The sequence below is a fragment of the Synchiropus splendidus genome, chromosome 14 (assembly GCF_027744825.2).
Source record: "Synchiropus splendidus isolate RoL2022-P1 chromosome 14, RoL_Sspl_1.0, whole genome shotgun sequence".
In the NCBI taxonomy this organism is placed as follows: Eukaryota; Metazoa; Chordata; class Actinopteri; order Syngnathiformes; family Callionymidae; genus Synchiropus; species Synchiropus splendidus.
Genome location: NC_071347.1, coordinates 5,647,969 through 5,673,255, shown reverse-complemented (window position 1 = coordinate 5,673,255; position 25,287 = coordinate 5,647,969). Strand labels below are relative to the sequence as shown.

Sequence of the window (25,287 nt, the reverse complement as noted above, 5' to 3'; positions counted from 1 at the left end):
GGATATTTTAAAAATGCAATTTGTGCTGCAGAATCCCCCACCATGGGCTTCCAACCTGGTCACCGAGACGTGACAGGGTCATGAGTGAGGCTTCCCTCACCAGCTCTAGCAAGAGTCTGAATCCTCAAAAGAAAGGAGTGAGGGTCAGATTTTAGACAACTCATGAAACAAGGAAGTCGAGCGTGATTCTGTATCCTCACAATCCCTGATGCCAAGTGAACTGGTGACTCAAATGCGGCTGCTTGTGTCTTTTTGCGTGTGTCCTATAATGGACTGCCAAACGGTCTGGGTCATCCCCCGCCTCTCGCTCAATTAGCTTTGAATTGGCTTTAGCAACTTGTGACACTGGCGTACGAGGGTCTGATGGGAGGTGATGGATGGATGAATGCTCTCATTCAAAGGTTTCATGGAAAGGTTTTATCTGCGCAGATGATGTTGGTTTGCCGTCGGCCTGCAACCTACTGTGCCAGAAACTGAGTCAACTGAGGTGAGTGCCACAGAGGATCGAAACTTGTCCACATTTTAAAGAGTTATCTCGAGTTTAGCGAGAAGAAACGTCCCCTCAACAGTTGTATGACTATGACACTTGCACTTTTCATATCATCAAACAATTTTAACACAATATTAGCACAGTTTTTTAAATCAAAGCGGATCAGTGGTTCAGATCACACCTGTTCTAAATCAAGAAACCACTTCAATAGACTGACTAAGTGAAATAGAACAAAAAAACAAAACAATAAATAAAATGTGAAGCATTTGACATCTACTATTGTGGAAAAGATTATAAACACAAGTGTTGGGAGCCAAGAGCAAACCTCTGTAAGAGTCAGTGGCCACTGTGGTGAACCTTGGCCCAAATTGCCCCAACAGACCAAGAGCGCCACGACTTGTCCAAAAACCTTTTGTTTATACGTGTTTAATCCCTGTTCTTTGGATCGATTATTCATTTATTAATCTAAATGAATCTTGCCTTTCTGTCTGACGGAGCACTTTTGCTGTGGTGGGCCTTCATTTCCTTTTATCTAGTGCTGAAAACGATGATGAGCGTGGCTGCTTTTTGCTTCCAGAAGAAGGAATTTGTTTGTAATATGTGTTTGTTTTCGTCCTTCCACTGGGAATACAACACAGACTGGACAAGATTAGACATCCTTCCTGCAGCATTTTTTATGGCGACTCCAGGGATTTAAGGATCGAGAAGCATGCAAGTGATGTAGAGAAAAGCAGCTCAAGGTGTATCACCCTTGCCCTCGTGGATCATCCGGAGACAAGGGAAATAAGCAAATCTGAAAACACAAAAACTCCCTCACCCCGCTGCAGATGGAGCGGCGAGAGGATGCCAACTCACATCATCCGCCCCTGGTTATAAATATACAAACATGGTGGGCATGGCTCATTTATTAACAAAGATCATGTTTGTTACGCTGATTTTGCTCTTCCCATCCTCAGCTCAGCTCTGTTTCATCACCTGCTACACTTTCAAAGGGCCACAAATCCTTGAGGAATTCAGCTTTATCTTTAATTTTCACCTTGAAGGGATTTCATTCTTGTCAGAAGAAGAAACAGCGGCGTGAAGCTAAATAATTATGGAGGTCAAAGGTCGCATTGCCCTGCAGCTTTAGGCCTGTTGTTAGTTTGACAGGGTAACAGTTAATAGGTGCCAGTCTAAAAAAAGAGTCATATTTGGCTCAGTCATCTGTAAGTGAAAATGCAAATGAATTTTACTTAAAGGAGACTTTTCCATGCCCTTAACAATTGTTAAACCTTTTTGATGAAGAGCACCTTGATAGAACCCAGGTATCTGCCCCACATTACTACTAGACTGCTGTCTATTTTCTTTGTATTCACAAGAAATCCAGCTTGAGGCGAGAGCTTCACCGGTTGAACCCTACGGAGAACAGCAACTTGTTAAATATTAAATATGTGTTTGTCCATGTTTTTGGCTTCTGGAATTCTAAAAATGCTCTGTGTGAGGTCTGTTCACTGTCTTCTCTTTTGAATGCCCCCCACCCCTCCCCACCCTCGGGGATTTCAAGGTGATTCATCTAATACAATGTTTAAATAAGATTTTCTCCACTTAAGATGCTTTGACTTATTTGAATCTAAGCTACCAACAATGTGCCAGTTTGAGCTACCACCCCTTTCTGCTTTTTTGGTACATCAGTTGGATGGATACGAGCCACCGGTTGGCAAACCAAGTTGAACCTAGTGATAGTGAATGCAGTCTGTTTTTTGCCGCCATTATTTGCATCAGAAGGGTTTGGGAACGTGAGGATGTTTTCAGCTCCAACATGGCACCACTGAATAATTCACCAGCTGAAACATACTCCAATACCATGTTTACATTTCCCAAAGAATAAATCCTCGTCCTTAAATAAGTGACCAGCCAGCTGCTGTGTCCCAGAGAGTCCTGAAACTCTCTGTTGCGGCAACTAAATTAGGCTGACTGAAAACAAAACCAAACAAGGCAAAGAAGCAAAGGAGAATGTTTGTCCTGAGGTGACACTTCTCTGCACCAGTTTGGATATGACCATTGCCCTTTTATGTTCTGGAGTGAAACAACCACAACCCACCTGCGACTGCGTTTATTGTTTTTGCCTGATTCTGAGATTCTTCAGATGGGAGGGGCCTCGTTAAGAAAGCAGGAGAGGGCGGGGCCGAGCTTTCCCAAACGTCACGGACAAACAGAGAAGAGCGCAGGATGGGATAACGTGCTCTTGTTATGTGCAGGTCAACCGGGGTCCTTCTGACACTCTCGAGCTCATTCTCCATTTTAGGGTGAGTTGCTACAAAGGACAGATGATTTAAGAGACAGGATGAGACTGTGGACTATACTCGTCCTCGTCACGGCGCGCACATCTTCTGTTTGGACCGGTAAGTTTGGAACTTTTACGCACGCACCTTAAAGTCATTTGATGGATTTTAGACGACTTTTGACAGCACGGAGCCGCGTTGTTTATGTCTCTTTGTTTTCATCTTCGTTGTTTTGGTAACATAACTTTATATGTATTATTTCTTCTCCTGGTCAGAAACATCAAAACCAAAAGGTCCAGGCGGAGACAGCCGCTGTTTCAACCGAGCCTGTAACCCCCGCATGGGTAACTTGTCCAAGGGTCGTGTGTGGACCACCCGCTCCGTCTGTGGGTCCAACTCCACCGAGTCTTTCTGCTTCTACAAGGAAACGTGCTCGACTGTTAAATGCGGCAAGTGCAACGCTGCCATCCCCAGTCTGGCGCACCCTCCCTCCGCCATGAGCGACTCGTCCTTCCGAAACCCGGACACCTGGTGGCAGTCGGCGGAGGGGGTGAAGGAGGAGACCCTGCAGCTGGACCTGGAGACCGAGTTCCTCTTCACCCACATCATCCTGGTGTTTCGGTCCCCGCGACCCGGTGCCATGACGCTGGAGCGATCCCAGGACCGAGGACGCACGTGGAAGACACTCAGCTACTTCGCCAAAGACTGTGAGGAGACTTTCGGACTGGACGAGTCGTTTCCAGTGGGAGGGAGCGAGCCAACCTGCTCCTCCAAGTACTCCGGAGCCTTTCCCTGTACTCGAGGGGAGGTGAGTGGTCAATCGATTTCACTTTTCAACAAATATTGAAACTTAATTGCTGTCGTCTAGATGAACAACTGACATTTCAACTCAGCACATAGTTAAAGTTAAGTTACTAAAGGTATGATTGAAATAAAATATCCATGTATCTCATTAATTCTGTAGTTCACTGTCAAAAGTGTAATTAAAATGTATGAAATCAAAACAATATGAAACCATAGTATTTAGTTGAAATACACCATTTAATAAATGACTCTAAAATAAAGCCATGCATGAATTTTAAAAACCTTTTGCTGTATGTTTTATATCATTCAGTATGAGCTCTGATTAACTTGGCTGTTGTCCGAAAAGTGGTCGTGGGGGTTTGTTTAAATGATGCTGCTTTGTTTAAATGATGTAGTTTTAACACGCTACTGGTCTCCATATAAGTTAAAGGGTTGGTGTACGTGGGGTAATATATACATATGGAGACATGTGCATTCGGAAACCCTTGTAAATAAAAGACATTGTGTCATCTATTTTTGATCTACTGTTTCAGCTGGAGTGGGAAGGTGTGAATATCTGACCGTCTGTCTGTCTGTTCCTAAACATCCTTGTCTCTCCCTATGACAATCTCAATCAAAGCTACTTCCCCCCTGCATATCTCAGCTTCGTGTCTGAGCCACTGTCTCCAAACCAAACATCATGGCAGGCCTTTTTGGTTATGTTCAAAGTAGTTTTGGATTTCAGCAGCAGAAAAGGTCTTGACTTGCAGCTGATGTACAGTAATAATAACTTCAATTCCCGTGTCTGAAAGCTGCAACTTCAAAACAAGCGTTACCATCATCCAGCATCTGCTGCATTCTTGTGATGTTTCTGTTGGCACCAGGATGCGCAGCGCTGTCATCACTTTATTAACATTTCATGTCTTTTTTCTAAATTGTTATTGACATTTCCAATGGTCTCTGTTTCCTCCTAACATTCTCTGCACATTCCTTCATCGCCCAGGCAGTAGAGTCTGATCAGCAGATGCTGGTTTTCCACTTGAGCTTATAAATGCAACATGATGATCTGAAGTCTGTGGATTGTCTTGTCAGTTACCGGTGAAGACCTTCTCCATTTCACGGTTGCTTTTACAGTACAACAAACTGACAGTTGATCTCAAAGACTGGGATGTAATTCATTGATACACGCTTCCCAAAATTGACCATTCATTCGTTAGCTTCCACTCATTCAATATATAAATAATCATAATAAAAATAATAACTAAGTATGATTTAAACGGAAGGTGTTATGTACAGGCAGATGAGGTATCATGAAACACTATTGCAGGGTTGTTTTAACAGTGCTCAAATTTACACAGGCCACTAGATGGCGCTCTTAGTTTAGAAACGATGTGAGGTTTCACTGAGCTAGTTGTTCAAGTCCAAACATTTTACAGTGGACAGTGCCATCTGGTGGCCTCTGATAATTAGGACACTGTTTCATGAAACCTCATCTACCCATACTATGTGTATGCATTCGAAGGAACATAAAACAATGACAGCCATTGCTGTAGAGCAAGTGTTGAGTAGGGATATCTTTTACTGCGCCTTCTACATAGTCAATATTGTGCGACACTAAATATCTTCATATACTTCAGTCAGTTGCCACTTCACTCTTGTTGATAATATGTAAAATGCTGAAACTATTAAAGTGTTTGCTTTTTAAAAGTTTTATTTCTGTGTTGTTTTGAAGTATTTTTTTTTAGAACGTATTGTGTTTACAAGACGTCCAGCGTGAGCGATTGTTTATACTTTCAAGAAAGAAAACATGTTTCCACTGTGGCGCATTGAAGGATCTTAGTGGTTTCCAGAGTAACTGCTGTATGAAAAGCGTGAAATGCAAAACGGACGTGTGCCTGGTGTTCATTTGGGACGAGGCGGTGCCGTCAGTTGTGCTTCGTCATGGTCACTTTGAGCAGCGCTGAAGATATTTCCTCATCTCCTCAGGTGATCTACCGAGCGCTGCCTCCCTGGCTGTCCATGGATCCCTACGGCCCAGCGGCCCGTGACCAGCTGATGGTCACCAACTTGCGGGTCCGACTGACGCAGCACCAGCAGTGCCCCTGCCAGGCCAAGCAGCCCAGCCCCGACCCTCTCTCCACCCAGCACTTTGCCATCTACGATTTCGTTGTCAAGGGGAGTTGTCTTTGCAACGGACATGCTGACCAGTGCGTTCCAGCCAAGGGCTACCAACCTGTGCAGCACCGGCCTGGAAACATGGTACAGTTGGGACAGAGCACAGCTCTTCCTGGTTATGTGATATGAGTGGGAGTTGTGTGTAAGCTGTTGAAAACGAGAGCTGCGGCGATGACTGGCTGTAGGACGGCGGCTGCACCTATCATTACAGGATTTCATCACACTGGGGCCCTAATTATAGGATTCACACTAATGCCTTTACAATCCTGCAGCGCTGTTGTGTTCTGCTCTTTACTGTAAATGGAGGAGAGGATTGCAACAAAGAAGAGGGGGGTGAAGCATGTTGCACAAACCGAGGTAAAACTGCTGCAATCGTTGACACAGAGGAGCTTTATGGTTTGAAAAATTCAGGGTGGAAGGTTTGCCAAGTTTTGAAACCCAGGTTCAAATCCAGGGTTGTGATCAGTATTTCATTTCAATTTCAACAAGCAACTATACTTGATTGTGTCAGGCAGGATCAAGTGATGCGACTTCTGGCCGCTGAAGAATCCTATGTTGATCGCTGATACCCAGTAGCAATTTAGAAGTGTCACACATCGCACAAAAGAGGGTAAGGGGTTGTGAAGTATTACAAAAAAAAAAAAAGAAAAATGAGTTGTTATTTTTTAGATCCTTATTTCTCATTTTATAGCACAGAGACTATCAGGGGGAACATTAAATACAGTAAATTCAAATACTATTATAATTTGTGAGTATAAACCATAAGCAAAAAAATATACGTTTTTACAAAAAAGTAAATAAAATCTGAGTGAATGTCAGCAAAAATAAAACTGATAAATAAATAAATATTAAAATAGTACTGTAAAAACAGGACATGCTTTTTCTAGCCAATGAAAATGAAAAAACCTGACATAACAAAAAGCCCATATTTTAAAAACAAAACATCATAGAATGACTACTGCATTTGATTTAAACAATAAAAAGAAAACATTTATAAAAATGGAAACAAGAGAGAGTGAGTCCATAAAGAAATCTAACCTAAAATGCCTTAAAACTTTTTTTTAACCAAAAATGAATGTGAAAACTAAACAAAAAAATCTAAATCATAAGCAGCTAGTCCACTTTATTATCACACTCGAAGGTTGAAGCTGTTGAAACATTTGTACTCAGTTTCACTTCAAAGTCATATATAAAATACAGACAGAGGGCTACATGTGTTGGCCACCTCTTAAATTCAGCAGAGATGCACAAAAAAACCCAAATGCATGACTGAATATGGCACAGGACTTTGGTTTACAGTCATAAAAATGTTCACTCACATACGCACACAACTCTGTAGCCTGTCATACAGCACAGTGATACATTATTCTGTGTATGCTCTACAGGTTCACGGGAAGTGTGTCTGCAGGCACAACACGGCAGGTGACCACTGCGAGCGCTGCGCCCCGCTGTACAACGACCGTCCCTGGAGGGCGGCCAACGGCATCACTGCGTCACCCCAACAGTGCCAGAGTGAGTGATACCAGTCACAGTGAAAATGACCATGATGTCGAAATGAATTTAAAGGAATCCACCCATTATTTATTGTTATTATTTATTGTATTTATTGGTATTTATTTCTGTTGTATTAATATTTATTATTAGACAATAAGAGGCAGTAGGACATATAAGTCAGGAAATATTGAATAGTGTGTGATAACAATAACAATGGCTAAATTTAAGAAGCTAATTTCATGTAAAGAAGTTACTGGTTGGTTCCTGATATTAATTATTTACTAATATGACTTCACCTTCTGAAAATGTATATGAAGTAAAAAGATTGACTTCATTCTTATCATCAAAATGTCAATTCATAGCATTTAGAATGAAGATTTAATATCCATGTACTTTACGTCCAAATGTGATGTGTCATACTCAAATGGAAGTATTGACACGTAAAAAAAGTTTTGTCTTCATATTAAAAAAAAATCGAAGCCTAACATTTCTTACCATTTCACGCAGAGTGCAAATGCAACGGTCACGCCAAAAGCTGCCACTTCAGTCGAACACTGTGGCTAGCGTCCGGACGGCGCAGCGGAGGAGTGTGCGACGACTGCCGCCACAACACCGAAGGCCGCAACTGCCAGGAGTGTAGGAAGGGTTTCTTCAGAGACCCCAGTCTTCCCAAAACTGCCCCCGACTCCTGCAAGCGTAAGTATCATCAAGCCCGGAGTTTCATGATTTCAGTCATAATGTTTGAATTTTCTACTGTAAAGATTTGGCAGTAATATTATCTCTGAAGACTCATTTACACCATCACTTCTTCCTGAAGTGATAAAATTCGTCTCAACCGACCAGAAGCGATGAAGCACGTCTTGTTTTGGAATTCCGCTGTATCCGCAAACAATGGAGGAATTTCCCATGGTCCGTTTCCGAGGACATTTTTCCCATTCCTGCCCTTTCCCCTCTCAAGACACGCAGCAACATTTTTAAGCACTAACATTCCATTTTTGGACACACATGAACCAAATGAGTGACTATGAGCTGTCATCTCTTTGGGAGCACTGAGCACGTGGACGACACGGAGGAGCCATTCTCTGTTGGTGTTGGTTGCAGCTGCTGCAAACGTGTCGGACTGTAGCTTGTTACTGTGAGATGGCTATAAAGTTCCAGTTTTATTAAGATTGTCAAAGTGTTTACCGACCTGCCAACAAATACTTGGAGTCCTGAGAGGATTGGACTGGTTAGAAAGGGATGACTGTGATCAAACACGAGCACAAATCTCCGGCAGATGTCAGAGACGTTGAAGAATTTCATGGACAAAACATGTGCAGAGGAGCTCTGTCGTCAGTCAGGTACTCAGAACTGAGCAGAGAGCTAGATAAATTCATGTCAAAAGAGAAAGAAAGCAGAAATTGAATATCTGATCAGACAAAGGAGGGTCAGGAGGACGCTGGTCTAACTGCTTAATGTAGAATTCTCAACTCACAATATCAATTCACCGCAGACCATTGAGCGGGGATGGACAGTTGAGAAGCGAATTGTTCAAAATCTGAGTCGATTTTTCCCATTACAATGAATGGAAAAAGAAATAATGCGTTCCAAGCCTTGAAATAGTCTTTTGTAGGAGTGAATGTAGAGTGTCTGCTGCAGGTGCGCTGTTCGTCTATGTGTGTGGCCGCTGCATGTGGGAGGGGTTGCTGAGTGAGTGAGGTCTCTCCAGAAGTGAAGAGGTGCCCGGTGCGTGTCCAGCTCTGAATGTGCGCTTCTGTGCAGTTTGGCTGTGACAAAGTCATAAACCAAGTAACGCTCTGTCCCAGACTCGCCTCATCCCTGTCCCAGCTCCAGCCGACAACGGGACATCAAACCCTGGAGTGCGCGGTTGAGAGTGACCACCTCCCCTGTGACACTGGCCACGGTCCAGTGTGGAGACAGGAAAGCTTTTACACCTCAATATGAAGAAAAAACAGTCAGTAAATGTAGCTAACGGGACACGTCTGCATACAGAGGCTGCGTTATACACAATAACAAAGCACGTCGTGGGTCAGCTGGTCGGTCCGCGCACGTTATGTTTTTTCCGGCTTTTTTCAGGGGTGTTCAAGTTCTGGATTTCTGTTCGAAATCCAAAGCAAAAAATATTTTGAAATTTTTGTTCAAACTCCGATTTGTTCGAATTCCGAGATGTTTGAAAACCGAGGTACCACTGTTTATCACTATAATATTAATATCTGTGGGGAAAGAAAAAAATATCTGATAAATGGAGCAAAAACAAAATAACCCCCCCAAAAGAGAATTAGTAATGAATAAACTTCAAACTTTCTTTTGTAGTTTTGCACTGACCTCATGACCTCTGCATAAATCCAGGTAAAGGGCTGCATTTCAGCTGCAGAGTAAGCGTTTGACCATGTTTAAAAACTGTTTTATAATCTGAATCTTTGACTCACATGTGCTCTCCATCTCCCCTGCAGCTTGTTCCTGCCACCCAGCAGGCTCCATCCTCACAGGTGGCATGGCCCTGTGTGACCCAGCCAGTGGGGAGTGCACCTGTAAACCTGGCGTCAGGGGCCCCCGCTGTGAGAGCTGCAGCGTGGGATACTGGGGTCTCCATGAATATGGCTGCCGTCCGTGTGACTGCACGGGGGACTGTGACTCTTACACCGGTGACTGCATTTCTGGGTGAGTGCCGGCACAATCCAACAACCCCCCACCCCCCACCCCACAGTGGGTGAGGAGAAAAAAGGCGCATTGTTGATTTTTAACTGAGCGCAGCCACGCAGCTCACTGGTCCCCCTCTGCGACACAGCTCCGATGTGGAGGTCTTCTATTCGGCACCCGGTCACATGGGACGCCGCAGCAATCATAGTGGGACGACTCTGTTCAGGGCTGAGGAGCTTTTCTCTGCACTGCACCACTCCGGTGAGTCGCAGGTCATAACTCAGTTCACTCACCGCACTATCGTCAATGAAACATGCATGGCTAATGTTAAAATACAGCCTGTGGAAAATATAGAAACACATACTGCTCAGTGTAAATGTTCTTCATTTAATATTTGCCCTTGATATTTTCCATATGCAGCCGTACATGTCAAAAGTCTGCTTGAAAAAAGAAGTAAACTTTGCAGTCTAAATGTAGGAAACAAGCGACGTATCTTATATGGCATTATCTATCTCAGTTTTAGTAAAGAGCCCCTCAATTCGATGCTCATTTGAGAGGAATCAATAACCTGCGTAAGACCTGCAATTTAACTTCTTGCCAGCCCACAACTAACCTTCATCCATGAGCCTCATGCAAAACTTCATTTCATTTTATTCCTTTAAACTTAAATTAAATCAACAAACATGGTGAGCCGTTCTAAACTTTTCTGTAATAAACAGGAGGATTAATGGACAGTTAAGGGTTAAATTTAAATTCTGAGTTCATTTTTTCATTTTCATTTGTGTTTGGGAACACATCTCTCAATGTATACATTTTAAAATGTAGCTGTATTTTTGTCCTCTCCCCTCAGAGAAATGTGAATGTGTGGAAGTCTCTCTGGGCAGTCCTAAACTCTTCTGTGCTGCTGAGTATGATTTTGGTAAGTATAAACACTGAGTACAACAGCAATTTCCCCAAAACTCGTCCCAGAATCCAGTGTTCACTTCACATCTCTATGTCTAAAACATCTCACTGCTCCCAGTCAGTCAACTGCTGTCTGTTTTCCAGTGCTGGTGGTCATAGTCCACTCGGCGCACGACAAAGGCTCCCATGCAGAGGTGGAGGTCAAGGTTCGGAAGGTTCTGTACCAAGCCCCTCAGGTGAAGATCCAGAAGGGAAGTGTCATTCTTTACCCAGAGTCCTGGACCGCCCAAGGTTGCACCTGCCCGGTCTTAAACCCAGGTGAGTGAGAGCAGCTCCTTAAATCGGAGTCAGGGTTGTGTCACTCATCCAAAGTGGAGATAAGAACAAATGGTGACAAGGAGTTAAAGAGGCTGTGTATGTTATGGCTTCGATGGTAAGCACTTATTCATGCGACTCCATCCTCTCCAGGATTGGAGTACGTGATAGCGGGTCATGAGGACTGGAGGACTGGTCGACTGATGGTGAACACCAAGAGTCTTGTTGTGTCGTGGAAGTCGACTCTGGCGCGCAAACTGCTGCACATTCTCAGAAAAGACTGCGGCCGCTGAGATGCTTTGAAGCGGCCACGTGGGTAAAGACAATCTTTTTTTTCACGCAGTAATTTCCCCGTCTAAAGTGGTCCACGGCAGCGGCGACCGCATTGATGCTGTGGTGGAAATAAGCACAAGCAGATACCTCGAGGGTCACTGGGCGTTTAACATCTCCAAAGCTAATCAAACGCAGGATGGCTGTGATGATAACTGAGCTTTCATACTTCTTTCATGTCTATTTATGTGCGTAAAGACAACAGCGTTCACGGCCTGGATCGCGATCTGGTTAGTGGTGAATGCTGCCGTCAAGTCGGACGAGCCAAAGCAATCGTCAATCTGTTTTATTGAGAGCTGTTTAGTTTTTGAAGTCTTTCATGGACTGAATCATCGCCTGGCGCTAAATCATGAAGCAGTCAACATCAGTGGGAGCACATTCGCTTGATGTCCTCAGCAGAAGTTGGGGGACAGAAAGGGTCAGAACATGGAAGAAGTTCAAGTGTAAAAAAACAAAACAAAAACATTAAGCCAAACAAACCCCATCTGCCACTGCTTTTCGTCAACTGGCTTTTCTCTGACTGAACTGTAGTTTTAGTTAGGGCTGTAAATAATGATAATAATGGACACCAGCTTTTGTGTGTAGAAACCACAATGGACGGAGCAGGCATGAAGCCTTCTATTTGCAGGTTCCCTTGGGAGTATTAGTGTGCTTCACATGTATATGCTCTTTCATCTTGTCCATCCTAGTCTCTCCTATTGAAAACCTGAGGGTCTTCAACTCGTCTTCCTGTCTTTGTGTCAGAGCTACTGTCTCTATACTCCATACTATCTGTCCTATAGAGCTTGTCCTTTACTCTACTGTAGCTGCCTCTCTGTCACAGAAGACACCACCTGATTCAACCTGCCTGCACTTTCCTCTTCACCTCCAGCTCCACCTCCCCCTTTCACAACAATTATAACAGTTACATTTTTTTTTAAATTTTCTGCAGTTTACACTCTCTTTCATACATAGCATGGAAAGTAGTCTATCGGTGGTGATACCTTTTTCAAGCTTTGATAATTTATACTGTGTATATTTTGCTTGAAGATATTTTTGCATGTAAATAAATGAATGTGGAAATCAGAATGGAACATAAGGTTTAGCTACAGCAAGTGATGGTGTACGCCTGTTTTCTGTGTAAAATCTGCCCAGCCATTGTAAAGGTGTGCTAATACTTAAATAAAACAGAGCAACTAGACTTCTTCATTGTTTTAAAATGCTTCGTCGGTTCCAGGTGCAGCTCATACAGACGACGGTTTGATTTTTTTGTTACTTTAAAAGCTCTGTTCACAAAAGCTGCATCGAGGTTGGCAGCCAAATCTGTGAAATTCCCTGAGGAAAGATCTAGTTATTCACAATTTAGATCGAACTAATTTGTTCATTGAGCAAGCATACCATCAATATCGTCCACTACTGTGTGATCTGAGACTGACTGGAGCTTCAGGATCCACAAGAGTGAACCTCTCTGAACCCAACCCTGTGGGAACCAGTGTTTGTGTGAGAAACTCAGCCCATGCTCTGCAAACATATGTTCCTCTTCTGGACCCCAAAATATTTCTTTATTCAGAACCCTGCTTCACTGACGTCACAGTGAGTCAGGCCCAAAACCCACAGGCTGAGTTAAGAATAGGAACAATCTGCTTTCTCCAAGAAGGACAAACTCAGAGGAGATGCCATCCATTTGTCGGCCTCGATAGCATCGTCATCCATGCCCTTCTCACAAAGACTTTTCCAATATGAATTGAAAACGGGCTGAAACGCAAACACAGCGTGTTAAGGACGATGGGGCTATTGGAGCCGTGTGAATTTTCTCGATCAAAACTTTCAGTGAAATGGGACTATAGATAGACCAGCTGGTCTTTGGCACATCTGGGTGATGGAGGGAGACATGCATTCACACGGTGAAACAAAGAACAATCGAGAGTTTGCTTTATTACAAACCTGCTCAAATGAAAACAGCGCAAATAAATATAGAAATATAAATACCTCTGGAGAGTTTATATCTTTATCCTCTCAACAAAGCAATGACACCATTTCACTTTTGGCGAGATATGCACCATAATTACCTTTTTTGCATGGTTGTTTGCATAATTTTCATTTGCATATTGTTTTCAGAAACAAGCTCATGAGACTAAAATGGAGACTAGACATGGCCTTCATCGGTTATTCGGCTATTGCTAGGATAATCTGAGGTACTAAAGCAGAGAATACTGAGAACCTTTCTGGTCTCTTTCTTTGCACCCACTCAGTAGTCGTCCCCTCGACTCACGACCTCCTTGCACGTGGGCCTGAGAAGGATGGTGTGCTCGTACTGGGCCGTGTAGCTGCCCTTGATATCACAGAGAGGAGGATAGGGGTCGATGATGCCGAGGTCCGACAGGTTCTTTAGCGCCATCAGGTACTTGCTCTCGCCCAAGCGGTCCAGCCAGCGACGGCAAAAGGCCAGAGTGCCGAAGTTCTCATTGATCACATTGAGGAGATGTTTAGCCCTTGGAAGTCTGCGACACAGCATGGAACCAAACATGGGAAGGTGATCTTTAAATAGCAGTACAAATATGAGATTGCCATTCCTTTCATGCTTCTTTAATGAAATCAAAACAAGCTCTAGAATCACGGCAACTTTGCATATATCTGGCAGATATTGTGATATTGTAAAGAATGATGACTCTTACACATTGTCAGCCCTGTAGTCCAGTCAGGCACAGTGTTTCCGCCTCTCTATTGATAGCTCTCACGTGGAGTCGAATTGGTCTGTGTTTCCTGTTAAATTGTTTGCCCTTTTTCTCTCTATCTGAGACATGGGCCACAGTTGAGTTTAGAGACCCAATTTTTCTCCTACCTAGAATCTACCTTTAGTTCTTCTTAAGACAACAGGACAAAATGATCTGTGTGTCCTGGGTTTATATAAGACTTCTGATCCACCTGAACAGACATTTCTCAATGTAAAGAAGGATCACTTCCACTCTCTCCCAGATGACAGAAGATCTTGGCCTGGGAGGCTTTAAACATTTTTTGGCCCACTGTACGTGCATAAAAGTGTTTGGGCACAACCCAAAACTCAAGACAATATATTATAGGAGGAATGTAGACAGAGAGCTTTTACTTTTCATTCTGCTTTCTTTACAACGACAGGAGGACACAGCTGTCTCATGACTGGAAATGCAGCACTTGTCTGCTACACGCAGTAGGAGAGCCACAAATGGGGCTATATGTACCTTGTGACATCCTAATATAGTGTCAAGAGCTTCTGAGCCACGGCACATGCATTCCATACCTGCTACCCGCCTGGAACATAGGACGCAAAAGTTCACTTTCCCGATGTCAATATATTACGCCAAGGGAGTGAGGATGGCTTGCTGTAATGCAGTATTGTCCCATTAAATCAGTCAACTATACGTTGCTGGACCTGTGAGACACCCGTCCTCACTTTTGGCACTTTTATTTCAAAGAAAAACACTTTATTTTAGGCTACAAGAGCAAGTGGTGGATGTCATTTTTTGGATCAAATGAAGCAGCATCGTCCACTTTATCTGCCCTCGACATATATCTGTCATGGATTTAATAAATATAAACTGTCAATGTGAAACTGGAGATTGTGTGTCATACCTCACTACAGGTTGACAAAAACAGCCAAAATCCCAGAGTGGGGGGTCAAAATCTCCTGCCTGTGCGGCTAAAACGCAGAGCAGAACCCTGTTGTTGTCATTAATAAAATTAATAATTCATAATAAATAGAATTAAATCAGCACTCTGAAAACCTTGTTAATTTAGGGAATGTTTGTTGCATTTGGAGAACAGATCAGGAGACAGAGTTTGTACGTCTCATCATTTTTGCCTGGTAAGAGGATGAACCACGCTCATGACATGGAATGGTAACCTGAAATACCTGATGGGGACATGTCCAACATTGAAGTTTTTCATGTAGTGAGAGCACTCCATGTCATCGTGCACTGCCCCTCTTCCGGTGCTGCCGAACGTCTCGATAGCGTACGCTTCCCCTTCCTGAGAGAAACAAACACACGCTGCTGTTTCTACACCGTCATGGAAAAACGCCCAAAGTAATAACACAGGTGTCAGAGGACACAAGTCCAGGGACAACAAAAAACCCATCTTTCATAGTGCCAGGGCTGACACCGTTAATAAAGTACAGCGGCGTCCTCGGTGTGTCTCGTCCTGATTGGCTCGGTTTCACGGTGGTTTTGTCCAGCTATCGCTGTGGTTGGGGTCCCTGTGGTATTAGCTGATAACACTGCGACACCGTCTGCTGCTGCACAGATAATCAGTCACCGTGCTGGGCGCCGGGTGGCACACCCACCTCCCCCACCCCTGCTCCCGCTCACTGTAATGGCCTTGTAAGGCCAACACTCTTAAAGTACAACATGCAAAGATGCCACATCAGCAACAGCCCCTCCACTGTGCCTGACGCTGCAATCTGCCCATTAAAAAGATCCACGCTCGTGTGTGCGGCACTGCACGTGAGCCGCCATGAACTCAACCACTGTTGGTGCTGTTCCAGACATCATGACCATGGTGGGTGATGCGTGACATTTTTTCAAAGGCGACCGGACGTTTTAATTATTTTTTGCTGACACGCCACCTTCTTCTGCAGGGTAGGCGCTTGATCAGGACTAAACAAGGATATTATATTCCCAGGGTATAGATTTGATCGGTGGCTCCGCCCATGCTCTCCACCTGGAGACACCAGTGACCTCAGTTCTGCTCCCAAAGTTCTGCATCTCCGTCCTCTTTGGTGACACCGATGGTGCGCCAACAAAACCAACCTCCATCCGCGTGGCTTCCCCGCCTTTCACAATGGGGACGGTCTTTCCTGAGTGTATCCTGTAGGGGCCGATGGAGTGACCATTGAGGTTCCTTATTGGCTTCACTGTGGAGAAACAGACGGAAAAGACGCCGGCGATGAACAAGATGTGCTCGACGTAAGCGTTCGTCAATGATACTTCGCCTGACCTTGATACGTTTTTCCATCAATCTCCACCTCGTACGACTCCATGACCTCCTGGATGGTTTCTCCAACGTCACACAGACGCACGTCAATTCCTGCAAACTGATGCAGAACTTATATTAGTCGGAAACACTGACTGCAATTCCAGGGTCGGATCTCTTAAACCAGTCATAGGATGCAAATAGTTGGCATGAAAAATGCGTTCAGATGTAGGTTTTAATGATGAACTACAGGACTAACTTAATAAATTAAGTTAAGTTTGACCTATTTGACATGAATGTAGAATCTTTGAATCACTCACAGAAAACATGTTAGCCAGGTTCTGTCAAGGTTTCTGCTTAAAAAAATAAAAAGAAGTATTTCCATTTTTTTTGTGCACACTCTTGGTGGCACATTCAGGCCTCTACTGTTCCTCAACTTGAAATGAAAATAAACAAACTAGTGATACAGTGTTACCTTGATGCCAGTGTTTGTTGCATCCCTCACAGCTTCCAGCAGCCCATCAAACTTTGGATTGAAGGTGACAGTGAAGGCACAGTCTATTATTCGACCTGGTGAGGAAACAACAAAATCACTAGAGAAGCACTCACAGAGTGCAGACCTCTGTCAAGCAGCTCCTTTCCACACAATCCAATGTGTTTTTCTATGTAATTCAGTTATAAACATAAATAAATCAGTTTTCCACATTTGAAACATCATCAAACTGTGGTACTGATCGACTTGCTCCGTAAGCTTTGTAAAAACGTGCAGAAATCTGGACGAAATCAACGCGGGGCACAGACAGAAGGCTCCGTCTGGATCTGTTTCCGCATGCAATGTTAACGTAATAAATCTTCTTTGGCTACTGTGTTGCATAAGCGGTTGCAACCAATGCTGATGTTTGCTGGCTTAACTGTCCCTCTTGTGCAGGGGTGGGCATTCTGATCCTCAGAGGGCCGGGGTGGTGCAGGTTTTCGTTTCCACTGATCAAGCACACACAGCTTCACCCATCAGGTTTCAGCTGAAACACTCGACTATCAACTGATCACGGTCTTCAGACACGATTGGTTGGAACAAAACCCTTACTGGAGCTACTTGCTACACTGTGTGTGTCCAGGTCCAAGCCTGTTATACTTCTGTTGACCTCACGCCGCAACTGCTCACCATTGATGTGCGTCCCAAAGTCGATCTTGCAGACGTCGTCGTAGCGCAGCACTGTGGGGTCTCCAGCATTAGGGGTGTAGTGAGCAGCACAGTGGTTGATGGAGCAGCCCGTGGGGAAGGCCAGTCCTGCTTTGAGTCCGTTTTCCTTGATGAGCCTCCGGGAGCAGTTCTCAAGTCTCTCGCTGCAAAGCAAGGGGAAACTTTTTATCCAGCTGAGTTTCTAAACTCAGACATAGGCGCTGGATTATTAGGTCCAACAGCAGGAGGAGCCAGGCGACACGTTCTGTGTCTCACCAGATGTCGATCATCGCCATCCCAGGCTGGATCCAGCTCCTGACGTAGGAGCGAACCTGTCGGTGGGCTTCAGCAGCCTGTCTGAAGTCATTCCACATCTCCTCATTTGCCTTGTCAAGCACTCTCTTCTCCTCACTGGAGGTCCGCCACGCGGCGCTGCGCCTGGTGGGAGACAGGCAGGCAAACCCGTTGAGAGGACAGACAGATTATCATGGCACTAAAAAATGTTGTGTCGACTCAGGGTGGAGGTCACGCACCCGTCTTTGGACGGCGGATATTCACACTCCTCTCCTTTTGGAAAGTCTCCGTTGGGATAGAGCTCACAAATAGGGATTGAGGGAGGGTCAGTCTGTCCCTTCGCTGTGACCCAGATCGAGAGAAGACAGAAGCGGAGAAGGTGGAGATGACAGCTTGCATTTCATTCTCACTTCCTGTATTCAGAACATGAATTCATTCATTTCATGGAATCATTGCTGTATTTGGAGGTCCAACATGACATCACATTCATCCTTGGGAAAGTGGTGGGGGACACCGTAGACCCTGGTCCATGGCAGGGCAGCCATTACACACACAAACTCGTGGAAGGAAACCAAAGTGCAGACACTCCTCACAGGTACCTCACTTTTCCAGTGATGAAAGCCAATGAACTCAATTACTGCTCACAAGTTTTTTTCTTTTTCTTCTTCTTTTTCTTTTTCTCAGCTGCGTTCTCTCCATCCTCTCCCTCTGTAAGAAGGATCACTAGTTTAATCACAGAATCACAGGAGCATTCGCATCTCAACCGTGTAACACAGCAATCGATGGTGATGTTAGCGCGGACCGACCTTCTTCTCCATCCTCCTCTCTTCCTCTGTCTTCCAGCGTTTGCTGCTCCAACTCTTTTCTCACATCACCAACACCTCCGGCTTCACCCTCATCCCCCTCAGCCTCGTTCGTCCCTGCTGCAAAGTCAGGCGCCCACACACGCACACCATGAATACAGTTCATCCTGTCATACAAAAATACACCTACACTTCCAGGTGACGACCCAAACAGGTCCATGCACGCAGAGAGACTCATTCACAAATACACAAAATCACAGGTGCACGCACTTTGATGCAGGTAAAACCCACAGTCCATTGACTACATCGACACGTGAAAAGATGTGCGCACAGCCAGACACACACCTGACTGCACGAGCAGAATGCAGACACACACTTGGCAGAGCGCGTGAATAATTTCCCCTCACTACATCAAACCCGGAGGGGCCAATGTTCCTGCAGCACTCGCACACTTTCAAGCACAGAAACACATCACAAAGGCGCGTCTCATCAAATAAACTCCTCCCACATTAGAACTTTCCTTTTTTAAAGTCTATTCATCATCAAACAATTCTGTAATTTTGCATCTGAATCGCGTGTGAATTGAGCGTTAATAAACCTCCATTTCCTGCCTGAGAGAACACAGAAGCTTCTAACCTGACACTCTGCTCCTCTTCTTCCTCCTCCTCTTCTTCTTCGTGGACTCCGAGCTCTCTGCATCTCTCTCCTCTTCCAGATCTTCTCCGTTGAGAAGTGGCGGCTGCAGCTGCTCCATGCTCGGGTACAGAGCGAGCGAGTGTCGCAGCAGCTGGAGCCTCCAGCGGTGGAGCCTTCAACAGCAGCAGCGGACTGATCTCACAGCAGGGAGGGGAGGGGGCGCATCGACGAAGATCATAGAATTTGATCTACTACAACTACAGGGAATCTATCAGCATAATTTTAATAGAACACGATTCCGATGACTCTTTAAACTTGATAGTTCAAAGAAGAAAATAGTGCAAGACGAATGGGGAGGTCAGATATGTCTAACTAAAGGTGAGTAGTTTTATCACATAACGCATAATGCATAATTCGTCGAGGTCATCTTGCATACAAATTATTCCTTCATTAAAAAAAAAATAAATAAATAAATAAAAATTAAAAATAACCAACCAGATAGCAAAATGTATCTCCCTGACTTGGAGCTAAATTTAATCTATCTCAAATTAAATAAACTTTTAATTTCTATCAAATTGAGTGCATGGTATGAATTATATAAAATGCAGTTTTTCTCTTAAGGGGTGGTTAGAAACTAAACAATAACTCATCACATTAAAATGTATCAGTTTCACGAAACACTGTCCTGATTCCCAGAGGCCACCAGATGGCAATGTCTGCTGTCAAATCTTTGGACAGCTACAGTGGTACCTCGCTTCTCGTCCACAATCCATTCCAGACGGCCGTTCGAGAAGTGATTTGTTCGAAATCTGAATCGATTTTTCCCATTACAATTAATAGAAAAGAAATAATGCGTTCCAAGCCTTAAAATAGTCTTTTGTATGAGTGAATGTAGAGTGTCTGCTGCAGGTGCGCTGTTCCTCTATGTGTGTGGCCGCTGCATGTGGGAGGGGTTGCAGAGTGAGTGAGGTCTCTCCAGAAGTGAAGAGGTACCCGGTGCGTGTCCAGCTCTGAATGTGCGCTTCTGTGCAGTTTGGCTGTGACAAAGTCATAAACCAAGTAACGCTCTGTCCCAGACTCGCCTCATCCCTGTCCCAGCTCCAGCCGACAACGGGGCATCAAACCCTGGAGTGTGCGGTCGAGACCGACCACCTCCCCTGTGACACTCTACCACGGTCCAGTGCGGAGACAGGAAAGGTTTTACACCTCAATATGAAGAAAAAACAGTCAGTAAATGTAGCTAACGGGACACGTCTGCATACAGAGGCTGCATTATACACAATAACAAAGCACGTCCTGGGTCAGCTGATCGGTCCGCGCACGTTATGTTTTTTTCCAGCTTTTTTCAGGGGCGTTCGAGTTCTGGATTTTTGTTCGAAATCTGAAGCAAAAAAATCTCTAAATTTTTGTTTGAATTGCGATTTGTTCAAAGTCCGGGACGTTCGAAAACCGAGGTACCACTGCAATTCAATTAAAATCTCTTAACTAAGGAAACAAAAACAAACCTGTGTGAAATTCAAAACTCATACTAAGATTCACCTGTCTACCTATGCTTGTGGTATTCTGTGGTATATCTGTGGGGCAGAACCAATACTTTTAGATCCACTCATCCACTCAACTTATCTTTAGGTAGGGCAACATGGTGGTGTAGCGTTTAGTGCAGCTGCTTTGCAGCGAAGAGACAGTAGGTTTGATTCAGGCTTGAAGCGACTCAAGCACAATAGTGTTTAATTGAAGACTCAAACTGAGTCTCTGAGTAGGCGTGTATGTGAATGGTATGTCTGAATGCACCCGCAATGAACTGCTCATCTCTCAGCTGGGGTATTGTCTGTAGCCCCAAAACAAGGGTGTTCAGAGGATTAAGACCAAATAAACCATCAAATATAAACCATGACTGTGAAAAACATCAACAGAAATTGTATTGTTCTGACTCAAATTGCGTAAATATTTCATCGCAAATATTTTTTGTTCCCTTAATTGCTCAGTGTGACGTGTTTTCATTCCACTTTTGATCAATAAATAAATAAATAACCAGCGTAACGGTGGAGTGCTGGGTTTCCCAGCAACCGTCAACAACAATGCTGCTCCTCACGAGCGAATGTTTGACCCAGGCATTCCAGGTTATGAGCCAGGCTGGATCTATTTCGCCACTGCTACTTTCTGAGAATATGTTGGCGACGGAGATGAAAGAGATGTCACCATGACTCAGTGTCACGCCCAGTCAGAACTGACATCTGGACCTTTGTACTTTTTTGACCAGGTATGAAGATGACTTCATGTTTCTTAACTTATATCTGGATTAAAACTGATTTGAAATGCTACTGCTGTTTATGAATCTACAGCCCACCAGTGGGGATCCAAATAAACATCAGCACAGACTGTTGGCACACTTGTCACAAAGAGCTCACAGGTAGCTTTACTGCAGTTTTCACCTTTCTTCTGTAATAAATAAACAAATAAATAAATAATAAATCTCCATCCAGTTATTCAGGAAACCAAACTGAACATGCAGGACATGAAGAAAGGCAGACACTTGATCCCGATTTGCCGTCTGCCAGAAGGAAGCAAGACCCCATGGACTGGTACCAGACCGAAGCCCCTGACCTGTTAGCTGAGCTGGCTCAGCAACTTTCACTGCAGCCGTGGGCTGAGCTCAGGTGTCTGCCACGAGGGATTGAAAACATTCTCGATTATTCCATGGTGGATCAGTGTTCAAGGAGTCCAGTCCCAAAAGAAGTCGTGGAGAAGTTGGAAGAAGCCCCGGAGTTAGTGATGGAAACCAAAGGAACAGAAGCAGTCGGTCAGAAAGAAGACAGGAAATTCGAAAACAAAATTCCGTCTTGGCAAAAACCCATCCAGAACAAAGGTAACTGTCTGCTAGCAAAATAACTCAATAACAGATGAAAAGATTTCATTCAAATTGTTTGGAAAAAAACTGATAATGGGGCCCATTATTACATTTTGGGGTTCCACATGAGCTGCAAGTTTCGTAACACAACTGCTGTTCGATTGAGCTTATTGCTATCAATGCCATTTCAAATGCTAAAAAGGAATTAGCTAAATAACTTGAGATCAAATAAATACAGTGGTGGAATGTTTTCAGAGACAAGTTTTGAACACATTCTCAGTTATTTGTTGACTTTGTTACTGACAATGTTGAGAACTGCAGTACTGCAGCTGTCATGATTGCAGTTTCTCTTGTAAACAGTGAACAAAAGCATATATCATTGGCACTTATATGTGTCTGTGTTATGCAGCCACACATTTTGAAAAAATGTGAACATTCCAAGACTTTTCCTGATGATATTTGACATTGTGCCAAATCTTCAGGGTGTCTAAAAACTTTCCACCACTGTAGAATGTGGAGGTCAGTGATTTTGTAGTTGAATGTTGTGCTCTACATCTGCATCTCTCACAGGCAGGATCATCTATTTTTATGCATAAAGTGACCTCTCAGCTGATCAACAGAATTTGGGCGTATAAAGACGGTATAGGTTTCATTACCAAATGGAAATTTGACATCTCAGCCTCTCTCCACACACCAGTGGTGGTGAACGTGGATGTATTCGATTACCACACAATAACGTGGGGTCCAGTTCCACTATTAAGTTTCCTGCAGTCTTTGACGGTGACCTCAGACGACCCTCCTTCTCTCCTCCGCCAGGTCACAGTCTCTCTCTCTCCTCTAGCTGCTGCAAACTCCCAGGTACGTCCTTGTTTCCCGACTCGGGATGAGTCCTCCTGCTGCTTCAGCTGTGATTTATCTCCAGGTTGGACAGTTTGGCCGCAGCAGTTCTGTGACGCACCAGACAGAAGTTTGTGTCAGTGGGCGGTGGAGCGTCTGCGGCGGCTCAGGGGTCCAGAGTATGTGTGTGCATCAACATTGAACTGATTACAAAACATGGACATATTTTACCGTGATAAATGTTTTAAATAGAAAACTGGAACCTGCTGACATGGACCACCAAAAATCCCTCATCCTCCGTTACTATGGCGACGCAGAGGTCACACCAGTGAAGAGTAGACGTGTCTCACTGGTAAACTGGATGCCCCAGATACCACAGGTGACACAGCAGAATTCAGCGAGAAAGAAACTGCACTACAGACTTGGTGATGGCTCTGCCTTCATCTAGTATCCTTCAGAATCAATCGGCTGAAGTGAGAAGCAGCTTAAACTGACTTGATCCTTTATGTCAGGACAACAGCGAACATGAAGCACTGTCACCTGCTTGTTTGCTTTGTTGTTTGACCTTTGACCCTGCACCCAGTTACCCCTCAGGTCACATGGCAGTGTGCCAGAGCTATTCGGGTGTGTTGTCTGGAGGTCTGTATACCAACGTCTTCAGTGACAGCGCCTGCCCTGTGATCCTGGCTACCATCACCATGTTTGGCCGCGGAACAGTCACACATGCTGTCAGGTGAGTTCACAGGTGACAGTGTTCAGTATGTTGCGCAGGTTCTTGTTTCCTTCATGATACTACATTGATGCTTATTCTAGTGGCACCATGAAAGCGGTGTGGGATTGTGATGGCGGATATTTGTTAGATCTCCAAGGAAACATCTCTGAAGAGTGGAGCTGGAAGAAGCATCGACAACGGATCGTCATAATGGTGAATTCTTGAATGGAATCTGAGAACTAGGCCGTAGCATTTGGTGCATTCATAAACAAACCTTTACATATGAATAATAAAACTGGAGGTCAGGGTATGTACACAGCTAATACTGTTGTCTGTGCCCCACAGGTGTCAGAGCTCATCTGTGTGCAGCTGCTCAGTGGCACATCAGCAGCACTGACATTCAAATGTGACGGTGAACGTGTAAAACTTCCACTTTCAGCTGTTTCAGTCAGCAACCTTCCCAAGGACATGGTAAGGACTGCATCTATTTTATTTTATTTTATTTTATTTTATTCCCATCATCATATTATGGTAGCATTAATAATCAAAGTTTGAATCCATGTTTAAATTTTAAATACTGTAGATGTTTGATTGAAAAAAGAAAGCAATGCGACAGGAAAAATTCTTCCATCGATTTAAGAAAAGCACAAAAGTAGAAGAAAGTGAAAATATTTAAACAATTTATTATGGTAAAAGTGAAGCTGAGTTATACTGGTCATAGGAAGATAATATAGTTTTAGAAAAATATTCTTATTAATAAGCAGATTAAGTTGAGAATGTTATGAGGAAAAAAGAAAAAGAATGTGCAGGTAATATGAATAATATTGTAAAAAATGGAACATAAACAGAAAGAAGACCATGCAATGATATTGAAGTAAAGGTAATATGATAAAAAGAAAGCAAAAGAAAAAATCTCATCTAGTTTAGACACAAAAATATTTAATTTTTAACTTGATACTCTTGGGGCCAGTTAGGGCTATCATTGATCCACATGTGGCCTCCAAGCCACACGTTTCATACTAGTGCTGACACCTCTAAATTTCCTGCCAGTTTGACATTGTGTTGATATTAAATCAAAACGTCTGGGTTCAAAATTGTTCTGACGGAGCTGCAACCTGGTTTTATAGATGCAGAGAAACTAAAGTAATTTATAACTCCCTCACTCAGTTTTCTGAATAATCCAAGCTGCCAAAAGTTCAGTGTCCTCAACACTGAGACTCACAATGATTGATGGCACAACCGTGTGATTCCAAAAAGCTGCCTCCAGTGGCCAAAGAGGTGGAGGAGACCTCTGTGCGGTGGAAGAGAGGACGAGCTGCCAGAGAGATGCAGAAGCTTCAGCAGAGAACACGACGCATCCTGGACGACTGGTTGGACTTGTATCGAGAGGCTCTCGGTACATTCTGCTACCTTAACACCTCTTTGAATAATGTGACTCATCTCCTAAAAGAAGGTTTTGCTATTATAATAAAGAATATTTGCGGGTTATCAGTATTTGACTCCCTGCTGAAGTTGCAAGTGGCTCCACTTTTATAAAGGAAGACTCATTTTATGGTCATTTTATCCTTCAGACAGTCAGACAAGCATAAAATGCTGCAGGAGCGAGATAACAGTTTTGTCCTCCATGCAACACATGAGCTAGTCCTGCAGAGCACAGTGA

The 25,287-nt window shown here is 43.9% G+C and overlaps 2 protein-coding genes across 2 annotated transcripts; one reads left to right on the top strand and one right to left on the bottom strand.

The window, feature by feature from the left end:
- The first annotated feature begins 2,705 nt into the window (after window positions 1–2,705).
- On the top strand, window positions 2,706–12,566 carry LOC128770762 (netrin-4-like). The gene is made up of 10 exons (XM_053885602.1): window positions 2,706–2,871; window positions 3,027–3,559; window positions 5,521–5,793; window positions 7,095–7,221; window positions 7,711–7,899; window positions 9,657–9,864; window positions 9,992–10,104; window positions 10,694–10,762; window positions 10,891–11,064; window positions 11,215–12,566. Exons 1-10 carry the CDS (start codon window positions 2,814–2,816, stop codon window positions 11,352–11,354), a joined length of 1,884 nt encoding a protein of 627 aa, XP_053741577.1. The 5' UTR covers window positions 2,706–2,813; the 3' UTR covers window positions 11,355–12,566.
- A 604-nt stretch (window positions 12,567–13,170) lies between these two features.
- Window positions 13,171–19,496, bottom strand: LOC128770757 (methionine aminopeptidase 2-like). Its single transcript, XM_053885596.1, has 11 exons — window positions 19,231–19,496; window positions 18,598–18,714; window positions 18,437–18,499; window positions 18,031–18,133; window positions 17,774–17,935; window positions 17,480–17,661; window positions 16,793–16,887; window positions 16,342–16,438; window positions 16,155–16,258; window positions 15,260–15,375; window positions 13,171–13,871 (listed from the first exon to the last, which is right to left on the bottom strand). The coding sequence occupies exons 1-11, from the start codon at window positions 19,346–19,348 to the stop codon at window positions 13,619–13,621; spliced, it is 1,410 nt and encodes a 469-aa protein (XP_053741571.1). The 5' UTR covers window positions 19,349–19,496; the 3' UTR covers window positions 13,171–13,618.
- Window positions 19,497–25,287: the final 5,791 nt, after the last annotated feature.

Bases quoted from the DNA above. Each gene is read 5' to 3' on its own strand.
- LOC128770757 (XM_053885596.1), bottom strand. From the start codon at position 19,348: ATGGAGCAGCTGCAGCCGCCACTTCTCAACGGAGAAGATCTGGAAGAG. The intron at 17,662-17,773 runs GTGAGACACAGA...CTTGCTTTGCAG, and splicing joins ATGGCGATGATCGACATCTG to CGAGAGACTTGAGAACTGCT. The intron at 16,439-16,792 runs GTAACACTGTAT...GTTCTGCATCAG, and splicing joins CAACAAACACTGGCATCAAG to TTTGCAGGAATTGACGTGCG.
- LOC128770762 (XM_053885602.1), top strand. From the start codon at position 2,814: ATGAGACTGTGGACTATACTCGTCCTCGTCACGGCGCGCACATCTTCT. The intron at 9,865-9,991 runs GTGAGTGCCGGC...TCTGCGACACAG, and splicing joins ACCGGTGACTGCATTTCTGG to CTCCGATGTGGAGGTCTTCT. The intron at 10,763-10,890 runs GTAAGTATAAAC...TCTGTTTTCCAG, and splicing joins TGCTGCTGAGTATGATTTTG to TGCTGGTGGTCATAGTCCAC.